Source organism: Ascidiella aspersa, chromosome 8, assembly GCF_963924565.1.
Source record: "Ascidiella aspersa chromosome 8, kaAscAspe10.2, whole genome shotgun sequence".
NCBI classification, from domain to species: domain Eukaryota; kingdom Metazoa; phylum Chordata; class Ascidiacea; order Phlebobranchia; family Ascidiidae; genus Ascidiella; species Ascidiella aspersa.
Window position 1 is genome coordinate 7,108,896 of NC_139454.1, and position 14,679 is coordinate 7,123,574.

At 38.1% G+C, this 14,679-nt stretch overlaps 1 protein-coding gene across 1 annotated transcript in view; it reads left to right on the forward strand.

The window, feature by feature from the left end:
- The first annotated feature begins 4,906 nt into the window (after positions 1-4,906).
- The window catches only part of LOC146135583 (exostosin-1-like), a 54,326-nt gene continuing 44,553 nt past the window's right edge, over positions 4,907-14,679 (forward strand). The window contains exons 1-2 of the mRNA XM_083395899.1: positions 4,907-5,802; positions 6,186-6,338. Of these exons, the coding sequence (XP_083252025.1) occupies positions 4,997-5,802; positions 6,186-6,338 (959 nt within the window). The 5' untranslated portion in view covers positions 4,907-4,996. The remainder of the gene's footprint in view (positions 5,803-6,185; positions 6,339-14,679) is intronic.

The following is a 14,679-nucleotide window of genomic DNA, read 5'->3' on the forward strand; positions in this document are numbered from 1 at the left end:
AGTAAACATTTTAATGCGTATTACAACAAGTGGTAAAAGTAAGCAGTAACTATCCGGACGCCGTTCCTTCCTTGCATATTCGTGCACTGCATCAAACGGTAACCTCAGGTGTTAGAAAATTACGTTTATTAGAACGTCCTTAATTTTTTATTTTTTTTTTGTATTGTATATTTTATATTATAAATATTATATTTTATTTTTTGTTTTTTATTTTCCTTAACTTGTTTCTGCAAGCAAAAACAGATATGGGCCAAAATTTTCTCCACTTAATTTTGGCTTTGATGCAAAGGGGGTCCAAATAATGTTGATAAATTTCGCTTACGTATAGATAATGCTTACGGCCATGTTATTACATTTTGGCCACCTAACATTTACAAAAAGTAAATATTATCATTCTCTTAAAGACTTTAAATGGTTTGACGCCTATGGTTTGCTATACTTTTGCCAACTTTTACTCGGTAAAAAAAAACAATTTAAATCAAATAAACGCAGTGATATTAATATTTATGTTTGTATGACGCCATGTTATGACGAACCTTTGTAAGGTCGTCGCTAAAAATGCATTAAACTTTAGCAGTTTGTTGTTGCGGCCCTTGTATCCTTGCGCTAGACCAGTGGTTTTCAACCTGGGGGTCGCGACCCCCGGGTGGGTCGTTTGCCTTTTCTCTGGGGGTCGCGAAGACTGCGAATTAATTAGCTTAAAAAATTAACTTGTAATGATAGTAAACGTTCAAACAGTGAGCTGCCAGGAAGAAAGTTGCGAGATAGAATTTTATTTTAACAATGTAGGCTTGCTATTGAGTTCCCGGTATCAATCAAAGGTACACACTTAAGTTTACTAAAGAACTTAAAGTGAAAACTTAAACCTATAATTCAAGTTGCAATTGTTTATCTTCAGACTCATTAAAGACAGAAATCACAGGCAAAAAACTACTAACCTTTGTGACAAGAACCATATTTAATACATCACAATAATGATTATTACATCACATTAACGATTAAACTGAAGTTTAGTCAAATAGTGTTATCGAATAAAAATCTTAATGCGGCGATTGCAGGCTTAAACCGTAAAGTACATATACTTTTTTAGTTAATCCGTATAGTTTAACCAAATTTACGACAATCGGTCGAGAAATGTGATCGTTTTACCAATTTAAATGTGACTCTAATTTACTTAGGTCAATGTATCATTAATTCAAAATTGAGGGTTCGCGTAAGTTTCGAAAACTGGAAAGGGGTCGCGACAACAAAAATGTTGGGAACCACTGCGCTAGACGCTCGCTCGCCCAATAACACCCTATTGACACTTGATTATTAGGCGAAGCTTATCGCGAAGTAATTGGTCGCCCGAAAAAACGCTGACGCCGCATTTAAAGAAGTATTATAAATGTGTCGCCCATACTCTGCTTTGAACATCCCTGCTCACAATGCTTCCCTGCGTTGATTGCACGGTGGGTGAATGTTTATTCACGGCCTTACCTCTTTGTGTATTACCGCGACAATAAAATGAAATACGATTTGAAGAATATTTGAAAAAAACGTATTTGGAGAATATTTGATAGTTGCACCTGTATAGTATGTTACTCGATTTCAACATATCAATACACAATTTCAAGTTGTGTAGGCCTGGTGTTGATATGTTGGATTGGTAACATGCGGGTGCAAAGAGAGAGAGGTGTATATTGCCACCAGATATCGCATTTAAATTTGCGGCGGTAAAATATGTTGCTTCTTAAGAGCATTTTGTAATTTTACTAAAGAGAAGCCTCTTTTTAAAATGCAGTTCGCACGCGCCCATTTTTGGACGAGTCGCAATGAAAGTCTTACGCGTGGAACAATAAAGCGCAGCAGGCGTGAAGTCGCTTCGTCACTTCACGAGGTGGACAAAGCAAGCGGATATGAACGAATTCTGTATGAAAGTTTTTCTGCTGCTAGATAGCAGTCGTTAGCTACAGAGAGCTTAAACGCAATATTTCAGGTTTTTGCCCCCCCCCCCCCCAGTCAAAGGCACCTAGGGGTACAGCCTCATAAACCTCGACATTGCACCTTCATACCACTCTACGCCATGTCTGAAAATTTGAAAGTTCTACGATGTATACTTTTTCTATAAAGCTTCGGACAAAAATCGGTCTGAAACAAAAACAAGACATGTCCCGAAAATAAATTTTCGGCCCATATAATGATGTTAATAATATGATCGACCTAGAAAAAGTAATGAAATTTTAAAGCTAGGTTTTATGGCTTTAAACGGCTTTCTGCCACGCATGATTTTCTTATGAATCTATAGACTCTAGAGAGACATCCAATCACCCCGACCTTCCTGGAATTGCACTACAATTGACATATTTTTAAAGGTGTCTCCGAATAGGGTTTGTTTATCCTTATAGCACATTACACCAACGACAGGCTCAAAATTGTTGCACAAAGTATAAAGAAAAATATTACCCCGAACAATTCCCCAAGTATTTGTTTAGAGATCGATTAAAATTAATCATGTCCAAGTAATCATGTCCAAGTTCTACCCCAGTTCAAAAACTTTACTATATTGAAGAAATAGCTTCCTTTATAAAATACACATTGCAAAAATACAAACAGAACAGTCCCTTTCTAAGCACGGACGAGTCCATGACAAGTTCAAAGAAAGATGCTCTTTTAAACAATATCTTCCACTGAGGGTAATCAAATGTGGAATAAAATCGTGGATGCGTGGTGATCCGCAAACTGGATATAACCTACCTATGAGATGATGTATACAGAAGAAACTAAACTAAACCAACCACTGGTACACTTGGCGAAAGAGTGGTCACCAAACTCTCATCAACAATAAAAGAAAAATATGTTACCCTGGCATTCGATATTTACTTCTCTATTTCCCATGAATACCATACCGTTTTCAGCAGAGGAACCTGTATGAGATCAAGGGAAAACCTACCTGCGCCTGCAAACAAACTGAAACGGGATGAACCTTTAAAGACTTTAAAAGCAATTTAAATGGAACTCTAACAGCACGGTGGCTAGACACAAAGAAAGCAATGTTGCTGAGTAACTGTCATACGGACACTGTAGGGATTGTAAAGGAAAAAAAAGATAAGGATCTACAAAAATTGTTAAGCGTTCCGAAGCAGTTGACCTCTGTACTTAGGTCACGAGAGGTGTTAATCGTGCTTACCAACTTGCAGGTATGTATGATCTTGATCGAAAATCTACTAAATGGTGAAAAATGTTCCTTTGTTGATTGGTGATATTTGCTGCTGTCAACAAATTGGTGATTCACAGCGACTTAAAACGTTTGGAACTCATCTTCCTGAAGAGGAAAAACTTGGTGAAGATGCAAAGGTTGCACCCAAATTGGACAAGAAAATCGCAACAAAACGATGTGCTGCGAATGTAATTTTACATATTGCAAAGATTGAGACGCTGCCACACATAAACGTGTTTCTCGACTGATTTATAGGTTAAGTTCTGATTTAAAATTTAAACATTGAAAATTTTTCTATCTGTCTGATAGGACATATGGTATACCACTCACAATGGTTTTCAACCAGGGTTCCGCGGAACCGAAGGGTTCCACTAGTATAGGCCAGGGGTTCCGCAATTTCTAAATTGTATAGCTAATTGAGGTGTGTTTATTACACTGGGGTTCATCGAGTCAGCGGAATTATTGCACTGTCAGTGAAATGTTTCCATAGGGTTACACTCCAGCAAAAAGGTTGAAAAGCACTGCCATAGGATCTTTATTTTTTATTGTTCCAGTTTCAATTTTCAATTGCTATCATATTACCTTTTCTTGTATCGATTAGGCCTATATGTTGAAAAATTGTCCTATAATATTTCGACTTAGTCGACCAGAACTGTGCCTATTTAGAGTTATTCCAGGGAGATTAAATTGAACAACTGAACAATCACCATAGCTAACTGAAATATTATATCTAAATAAAGCTTAACATTAAATAACAGCACCTTAAAACATTTTTAACATATTACATTGACACACTTATTGTTACCGTACGCTACCGAATTTCGCAAATTTATTTAATAATGGGTTGTTCTGCCAGCAATTGTAGATCGGGCCATTTTTAAAGTCATAGTTAAACCTCTGTAGATTTCGCAATTTAATTTTAACAGTCTCTTTAATTTGTCAGCAACTACAAGAAAATAAAATTCGTAAACAAGTGCTGTCCACTGGTGCGTGAAATTGTTCTTTCTCAAGACATTTGGATTCTCTTTTAAGAAATCAATCTTGATTCCATTTGTCATATAAACAGGCGTTGATGTGTAGCGTTGTTGACGAGAAAACAGAGTAAAATTTCTGTCTGTTAAAATATTTAAACACAAGCTGGGAAACCCATCAAGCCTTTAATATGATTTGTTTGCACATTGGTAATAAAACGAAAGACGTTTTCGTTGGGTACTGTCATAGACAATTACTGTTTCTGAAATATGGCATGAACAGAACAGAGTTATTAACAACTCCTTAGTTTAGACTAGTCTTCGCAGTTAAATTATATATCCAAGGAGTAATAATAGAATCTAGTTTAGGTACTTTCACTATGTTGTAAGCAGAACAAAAAAGAACCTACAAAACTAGAGTACATTGCCATTAGGCGCTGGTTTAGAATCTTACCACATTTAGTCCATGGTAGTTAAAATTGCTAACTTTATTTGGGTTTAGGGTGCGGGTTAGTGTTTGGGTAGGTCAAGCGTTATTATTATATTTATTCTCCCAGTTTTATTTCTTGTAATTTTATTTCTGACAACTCGTTTTGTTATAGTAAAAAAATTTGTAGGATTCTAGACGAGCGCCATACATTGTTAAGTTATTGGGTTGTTTGTTATGTCTTGATGTTTTATAACCACGCATACATTTCCCAATGCAACTTATTTGTTTTCACACTGTAAAGAAAATAGGACGTTGGTTATAAAAACTTCTTAATTCTGAATGTGTGAGACCCTAAAGAGAGCGCATGATTTGTTTTTCTTCGCCATATCGTCATAGATGAATGCAAAGAAAAGATATGCTGTTCTATTACTTTCAATTCTGCTAGTGGCGATCTTCTATAATGGAATCAAATGGTCGTTTTCGAACCATGCCCTCAGCGTTGAAACGAGGCAGTCAGAAAATGTCGGTGGGGAGCCAAAACACGAAGATAAACCTGTGCTGTCAGGCAACATTCTGCGGAGTCTTGCATCCTTTGGAGAGGATTATTATGATGGAGGCGAGGACGACTCGGACAAGACGCCAGGTGAAAAGAGCGAGACAAGAAAGCGGGTCTACAAACACCGCAAATGCCGGATGGAGACTTGCTTCGACTTCAAGCGCTGCCAAAAGAACGGCTTTAAGGTTTACGTCTATCCAGACACAGGCGAAAAGGTCTCCCAGAACTACAATAGCATTTTACTTAACTTGCGCTCCTCCGTTTACTACACGGACAATCCCGATCAGGCCTGCTTGTTTGTGACTTCGTATGACACGCTAGACAGAGACAAAATATCACCTGCCTATGTGCACGGCATGACTGCAAAAATGGCCAGTCTTAAGTACTGGAACAATGGCAAAAACCATGTCATATTTACGTTGTTTTCCGGCACTTGGCCAGACTATTTGGAAGATGTCGGATTTGACACTGGAGAGGCGATTTTGGCTAAGGCCAGCTTCAGTGACAATTATTACCGTCCTGGTTTTGACATTTCACTGCCACTGTTTGGTAAATCCCATTTTGCTATGCATGGGCCAAGTGGTACTCTTCTTTCTAACTACTTCCCCCCAAGAAGGAAATATTTATTAAGTTTTAAAGGAAAGCGGTAAGATACGGTTTTATAAAATGGATCTGTAAAACCTACTAGGATTTCAAATAAATTTTTTGTCTACCTTGTACATCTTTCTATCTTACAGTAACATAAGTATTTCAAGTTCAGTATTTTAAATAAAATTCTGGTTGGTATACCTAAATTTATTTTATTATCAGATCTCAATTAGGATCATCAGTACATATTTCAAGTGATAATGTTGTCTGTTTGCAACATAAAATTTAGGACTTTATCTCGAAACTGTATTCAAACTTGCGACCTACATAAGTTTCTAAACAATTCCTTGCTTAAAAATTAACATTTTGTGACCTAAAAAACATTGCCTGATGGTGACATTTAAGTGCAAGGCAGTTTAACGTTAAAAATGCATTTCATAGCTACACATATGGCATTGGGTCCAGCACAAGGAACATGCTTTTCCACATTCACAACGGTGATGACATCATCATGCTTACCACTTGTAAGCACGGAAAGCAGTGGCAAAGCTTCAGTGATGTCAGGTGTTCCACTGACAATGAAGAATATGACAAGTAAGTTTTTAAGTATATTTTTAGTCAATCAAGGGTTAGTGTTGTGCGAAATGTTTCAGCAGTGCTTTTTTGCAAGTGCTTACACATAAATAATAATTGACAAGGCCCCCTAATAAAAGCATTGTTGCTTGGCTGTTAGACTTTGGATATGCATACAGTTTCTGTGTACCTAATTGGTCAAGTTGTAAATCATAAACCAAATACATATTGCATGTTTGTGTAAAATGTTCTATTCAAAAGAACATGGGTGACTGTTAGATACACAAACCTATGCCTTCCAGTTTTTTCAGCTTGTTTAACCTGATTGGTAGTATTCATGTGGTGTACACATGTCTGATCCAAGCACTGTTGTTTTCGTTTGGTGGATTGGTGTGTTATTTAACCCGTCTATTTCGGACTACGGCAGAAAATTGATGTTTTTGTGTGTATAACAGAGACTTAATTGGCACCTGAATTTGTGATGTAATAAAATCATATGCTGAGTGCTTGGAATATCTTCAAATTGCCATCAACAATGGTACGCTTTGTCGATTTGTTTGCCTTGGTCACTGTTTTAGTTTTTATGATTAAAATGTTAACTGAGTAGTGCTTTAATCTGTGGTCCAATACCTCTGAGCTCTGACCCTTGAGGAACATTTCTAAGTTGTCAGCCAATACCCCACAAAGGTCCGCTCTCCTTTTGGGCACTCGGAAACATGAAATTGAATACCCCATTTACCCACTTCCCTTTGGTTTACTGCGTGTAAAGCTTTATGTTTGGTGTATCCCAGAAGGGGTAGTGACTAATTTCTCACAAATATCCTACAGTTCAAATTGCCAAACTAACAAATAAGTTGGCTATGTTGTACAGTTGTATAAATATTAACAATTGGATATTTCAATCAACAGGCGAATTTGAATAAAATATATGCAGCCATTGTAAGTTATAAATTTTGCAACTTCTAAATTTTTGTGTTTGGTGTCATATTCCTGGAAAATTTTAAACCAGAGATAGAGTGATATTGATATAACAGTTTACCAACAATATCGGCGATACCAGTAAATGTAGGCCTATACTTTGGCCGATATTATAGTTTGAAAATATGATATAATTTTTCCTGTACAACAAACAACTTCATATCGGGTGGGTCGACAAAATTGTAAAAAATCGGGTATCGGTATCAGTCCAAAAAAGTGATATGGGTTGATCTCTATTTAAACCAAATATTTGCTTAGCTTCTTTGTACCTTGTACAAAACCTCACAGCTGGGTCCTGCAAAATTCGTGTGATATTGCAAGGCTAAAGACCAATGCCTCTTGCGCAGAACTTTTTTGTGACTTTAAGTGTGTGTATGTGCCTGCAAACAGTGAACTTACGTGCTTCGCCAGGGCGTAAGTCGAATCCAAATATTGTCGGGCCAGCGCCTGCTCTGAACTCCGTCCTTTTTGTCAAAGTCCAAGCAAAGCGTTGTCGGCCGTCAGCGGTCGCTTTTAACGCCCGACATTTCCTTGTCTTTTTACCTTGCGCCATTGGGCCCCGCTGGAGCGTTAACCCGCCTTGTCTGGTACTCGTATTTACACAACGCCCGTTTAAAACGTAGGTCCTTTGTAGTGGCGCTCACCCTTCGTAATTGACCAAAGGCCGATCTTTCGCCATTAAAGTTTGCCTGACCCGAACCAATTGGCCGTAGCACCGTGGGTGCTTCGCCAGATCAAGTTAAATGTGCCGCGGTGTAAACGAACTTTTTTACTAGTGTTTTCCATAGCTGCCTGTCTAATCTTTAGTAGAATAAACGCGAGGTAAAGCAAGGTATTCCGACCGTAAGCCATAATCCACGTAAAACTCAATAAACTTGCCTCTATTAACGTTAAATATGTTTGGCGCGCTCAACTTTTGAGACAATTATCGCGCCCAACTGTTTTTAACTTACACCAGTTTTTGTCAGTTGGATTCACCTTACAAATAAAGATCAGTTTTGATTTACCTGCACTAATAAATCGACCCAGAAAAATAGGTTTCAAGAACAACATGCCGGATTAACTAGAAATTAGACTATATCACAAAAGCTTTGTACACGCTGAGCAGCACACCAACCGGTTGACTATTGGCTCTACCCTTGAAGATTTGGCATTTATCGGCATAAGTCGATTTTTGACCAAGCGAAGCAGCGAGCCGCACAATTTAATCGAAATCTCGTCTCCAGGGTTTATTACTTGCGGCAAGCGCGAATCGAAATGCGTCCTGCAAGGTTAAGCGGCGTTCTCTCTAAATCCCGCCTGCCGCAAATCGTGATGCGAACCCGCCTAGGCTCGGCTTATGGTTGGCCGGAAGTGGTCTCGTCTGCAAGACGCACCTTCGCCGACGGCTCACGTATTGCTTTTCGTCAAGTCGAACTTGAGTTTACCGCGAAAGCCACGGGCGTGGATTAAATGCGGTGAACAAGGAGTCGTGGACAAGGCTGGTGCTTGTGTGTGGCCATTAGCGCAAAGTTTTGTCGGCCTGTTTTCGAATGTATCCGTCAGATTGTATATAGCACAAGGAAACACGCGTTTTTCCGCACTTTTGTTAGGGCGCGGAGTTTTTAAAAGTTCAACAACCAAACTTTGACCAAGAAATCGACTCATATCACCTTTTAAAGCAGTGGTTCCCAAACTTTTTTGGCTCGCGGCACACTAAACAAATCTTAACAATTTCGCGGCACACTTTTTAACAGAACAACAAAAGAGTAATTTCACAATCGCCCTTACCACACGACAAACTATATGTAGGCCTATATGTATCAATATTAATAATTTGTAATGGATAGTGCGTAGTTAAGTCTTAAATGCTTGCGTGTATGCCCATTGGTAATACAAATAACTTATTTTTCTAAATTACAAAAAGCTTTCGCCACACAGTTTGGGAATCACTGTTTTAAAGCGTGGTACATGTCTAGTGCTTACCGGGCTTACAAAATTGCTTCGCTCGTTTTAGAGAAAACAGCGTTTCAGATTGTGTTGGTCTGTTGACAAAAATCGATCAACAAGTGTTTTGTGTAGGTCGCTATTGCACGGCAAACGTTTGGTTGTGTGGTTTCCCCGCCTGTTGGTCGGCAACACTGTTTATTCCACAAAAGCAACACAACTAGAGAAATGATAAACTCCAAATAACCTAGTATGATGATTAATCGAGTGAATCGACTAAACATTCACCGAAATCCCCAAAAAATAAAAGTACCGCAATACTAAGGCAAACAACACAAATATAATACAAGCAAATCCAAATGCAATAACAAAGAAACCCTACACATTATAAAAAGCGAGTTGAAGTTGATTTCGCAGTTACTTTCCTCGATCGAACGACAAACGGTAAGCCATACAAATCCTTATCTAAACACGTCTTCCTTAAGCCAGCATTTATCTGCCCAAGTTCGTCTCGACGCTTTCCCTGTTTTGTTTTGTCGGGGGATTCCCAGAGAATTCCGGATACCGTTGGCATAATAAGCTCGTCGAGTTATTTAATTGATCGGCCCTAGACTTTCTGTTGTGAATACAACGGTGCTTTTTTAGTTTGTGGCCTGACAAATTATGCGTCATCTATAAAAATGAGGTTTTATCTTGAATCATTAAAAAAAGATACCAACTAAAATACGCGATTATGCTGATAAGAGGGTGTTGATTACACCTTGATTGGTCTTTAACCGTGAAAATGAGCGGAAATTAATTGTTTTTTGAGATAAGGACCTTATCTTTACGGAACAGAATTTGAAGGCCTTAAAGTTTTCTTAAGTTTAATTTTCAGTTGGGTGCTTATGTAAATTTGCGTATTGATACTATCAAACCATTCCATATGCTGACCTTTTACTTCGCTTCAAAATGACGCAATACCAAGTAACATCCAAATCTGCACGGCAAGTTTCTAGAGCAACAAAGTGACGAAAGTTACCGCAGTGTTTTCCCCAGCAGAATACCGAATAATACATACTAAAATCCTTCCACAAGACTCTCTTGGTTTCTTCTCCTGCCAATTTATATGATGTGACTTCGCCAGTTTTCATCTTTACAGACACCTTGTAAGAAATCATATTATGAATTTGTTTTTCGATTACAAAAATGTGAGCCTTAAGTAAGGAGGCAGTTTTTGTTCCAAAAAGACACGTTAACTGCGTTTTGAGCAAGGTTGTGAACAAGTCATTTTGAAATGACGTCAGTCCCAGTCAGTTATTTGTGAAAGATCTTGAGTCCAAGTTAAGTCTAAGTCAAGTCAAATTAAGAGCAAGGTAATTTCAAGTCCTTGTCATAAAAATTAAACAATGCTTAATAAAGAATTTCGTTTCAACCCAAGTCTTTTCTCCCAAGGACAAGTTATTTCTCCCAAGGTCAAGTCAAGTCATTCGAAAACAATGATTTAATGGCACTTAGTCAAGTCAATCATTAACTTAAGTCATTACAACACTGCTTTCTAGCTGATTTATTTGTATGGAGTAACTTAGTGTTATGAGACGACCGCGCTGTTTTTCTACAACCGACCAGTCACCAGGAGAAACCTAAGCAAATTAGTATCGACGATGGCACCGGCTGCTGATCGAGCAAACGCAATTAGGATCAGCTGAACGGAGCGATAGAACAGCTTTTACGTTGTATTTGCTTCTCTTGGCACTGGTTCGTGGTTGGTTTTATTTAGGTTTGGCCGTGGACGGCATCAAGTCCACGCCATTAGCCAGTAAAATTTTCAAATCGAAGTATTCCAACCAATCCTTTTTTAAGCAAACTAACTCATTTTTTGAGGACCACTTTTAACACATTTTTGAAGGGGAAGATACCAACTGCGTTTTACTATTTTACGAACTATAATTTAAACAGAAACGTTTTTTATGTTTAGTTTTAGTTTATTTGTATTAGGCAGTAAAATTTATTCACCAAATTTGTCTTGGGAACCGTAAAATATTGCTCACACTTCATGAGTGCTTTAGCTTTATGTAAAAAATAAAAGGCAAGTGCTTTTCGTTTTTCATTCAAGGTTTGTATCGTAGCTTGGGCGGTCACTTCATCGTTTTTTTCAATTTGCCAAAATGTCTGTAAAACCACGCTTTTAGATTATTATCTCACGCCCAGTTTATGCATAACGCCCAGTGTTTCACGGAACAGTTTTATTTCCTTCACAAAGATAAACGAAATGTGTTTTTTTTTTCTTTTTTCGTTTTTCTTTCTTGGAAGATTTATTATTCACGCCTAATTTGTTAATGTATTGCCTATGTCACTTTAACCATCTGTGAAACTGCTTGGACACCCGCAATTATAGACATGTTGCGTTTTAGATTATACCTAAACCAAATTAAGCCTAGGAAATGCGTCTCAGTTGGCTTACATTTTCGATTGTTCGCTGTTTAATCAACCCCACGGTGTTTTTCAGAATGGTAACAATTGCGTCCCACATTTTTAATGTGATGCTTTGATTTACTTTTCGGTCTCATTAACTGAAGATAATACAAGCTCGCATCGAAACTTCTTAATCAAGATGATGTCGATCCACTTGACCTTTTTGGCTTTGTTCTTCTTTTTTAAGATGGAAAAGGTGTTTTTGTAAAACAAATCGAGCTGGCTCGTTCGTTTGCGGGCAAATAACTCGTCATGCCTGGGTGCGGTTACATGCAAATACAAGTCCTTATCTTCCGAAATACATTTGCCGTGCATTGATACATGCATTTTCGCGTGTTTTCAGAGCAGAGCTCGAAATGTGCGTCGTTCGCGCGCGACGCTGTGCCTAGCATTTCGTCCTCTGCAGATAACTCACACTGAGCAAGTTGGTGGTTGTGAATTCGCGTGCAGGGCCAAAGCAAGAATTTGTGGTCGCCAAAACTGGTCGGCTTATCAATTACACGCCAGTAAGTCTTATTTGGCCAGCGCCTTCCTGCAGCGTCGGACAATGGTGGGAATCGCGTTTGCAACTCCCAGCCGCGTTGGCCTGATTTCAACGACTCCCTCTGTCTTCGCGATCGCTTATTTGTCGAGTTAAACTGGCGCTCCCCAATTTATGACACCCTCGAAGAATCGATACTGGCTCGAACGAAGCCTCCCATATTAACCAGATTACACGCCCTTTCTTTTGTGCCTTTTTACAACGCTATGACAGCTTACATGGCGTAATTGAGATTTTCGGCTCCAATTTTTTTAGGTTATTTTGAATTGGTTTTGCAAACTGGTCTTGCGGTTTTACGGTGACCATAAACCGCTTAACCAATCGAGGTCAATAGTCTGCTGGATACAAGGTCCGCAATAACTGCAGTTTGGGGACTTAATTTAATTTAATAGGTTTACATTTTAATATATATTTGCTAAGTTATCTATTCCCTTGCAATACAGCGTGGTTTCGGTATTTTCCCTTTGAAATATGTGGCTTGAAATTTAGTGATTTTGAAATACGAAGTGCATACAATTTTGGCATTTAAGCTACACGCATATCTCGATTGTATTGTTTTTTCCGTTGATGGTTCTTAGATAGACTTTTCTCATAAGATAGTTATCATAAAAATTAAACGTTAAACTATCAAAATTGGCAAACTCTTCCGATTATGAGCATTATAACTCAACTAAACAATAACAAAAAAACGCAACATCTAGCAAACAAACTGTTAGATAGACTTTTTCTCATAAGATAGTTATCATAAAAATTAAACGTTAAACTATCAAAATTGGCAAACTCTTCCGATTATGAGCATTATAACTCAACTAAACAATAACAAAAAAACGCAACATCTAGCAAACAAACTGTTAGATAGACTTTTTCTCATAAGGTAGTTGTCATAAAAAAAAACGTTAAACTATCAAAATTGGCAAACTCTTCCGATTATAAAAAAAAAAAACGTGTCATAATTTGTTGCCGAAAACCCTAAACCCCCAAAAGTCACTTCCCATAGGTCAATATTGACCATCACATGACGACCAGTTAAGCAAACATATCTCCGGTTCGTCACGCGGTTTTTGCGCAATAGCTTATTTGACAAGTCTACATCTTCCCTTAAGGATTGGTGCTAAAAAATCGCTGCTTCAGAAATGTGGTTGAAACGCTTTAAAGTCGCAACTTTTTTATTTCCGAATGAACAATAAAGATGAGCGAACTATACCAATTTGTTTCTGCCTTACCCCAGCCATGCGATATACAAAGTGTTCTATATTACTTACACCCTTTTCAGATCTAAAGACAATTTTAAGGGATTATTTGTAATGGTATTACTTGCACACTTTTCGGATCTAAAGGTAAAAGGCAGTTGTTGCAAACTTGTAAACTTGTAATGGTTTGATGGTTTTAGAGTGTGTACGTTACTTCCAAGAATATACCCGGCGCCCTTGGCTTTCTTATCCCTAAATGACGAGTTCCTGCGTTTTACGCGAAGTGTGATTCAGGCGCTTAACCGTCAATTAAAAAGCTTAAGACTACGTTCTTTCTGTCGCTTATCAGATGGCAAAGTTTAGTTTCGTCGCTTTTAATGGCCGGCGCTGACAACCCACGCACAATGCCCCGCCCTACTATTCCACTATTTCTCAGCTCTTTACATTGATTAATTCGATGCCAGGAAGATGCTATCAGGTCGGGTTGCCTAAAGTTGTCAACATAACGGATCGTGTAGTGTAAATGGACGATTCAAAAGATGGCACTACAAAGATAACCTTGATTGAAGGAAATCTTATAGGTGACTACCTGGCCTTATAGGTGACTACCAGTATCACAGTTAAGGGTTTTTGCGTATCTCGTATTTTGTGCTAAAACAACTTACGACTATTGTGTTAAGTCGGTATAAGGCTTCTTCCCAACGAGTTGTTTGCCAAAAGATGTCAAAGAACTTTTGTCCTTCTTTTTGTGACGCACAAAACACGCCATGATTCACACTCGCCTACTGATTCGCGCAACACAAGCGTTGGTGTTTTGAATTGCCATGCATCACATATCTTATTGTTCGTTGGCCGTTTAAAGAAATGCCCACTGCCACACGATATTGTCTTTCGCCAACCATTTCCTCCACATTGATTGTCATTTTGAAAGCGCCTTAAGCTTAAAAGATTTACGAATGTTGTGGTCCTGTGGTTTTATGGAGAATTAATGACGTGATATATATAACTGCTTCCAAGTTTTAATGTCCTTCATTTTAAAACAATTATTTGCATGGCTGTTATCTCGACTAATGTGCAGTGTATATCGTGGTAAAAGGTTGGTAAATGTTCAAATTGACCTTTTGGCTGAAACTAATAAAAAATCTGTCGTTTATTTTTTCTCCCATTATAACCCTCTGCAGAAGTCAATCATTTTTTGAAAAGTTGGTGAAACGCGCATAAACGACGTTACACTGTCATCATAAATTGCTGTACCATTTAATCTTTGTTAATA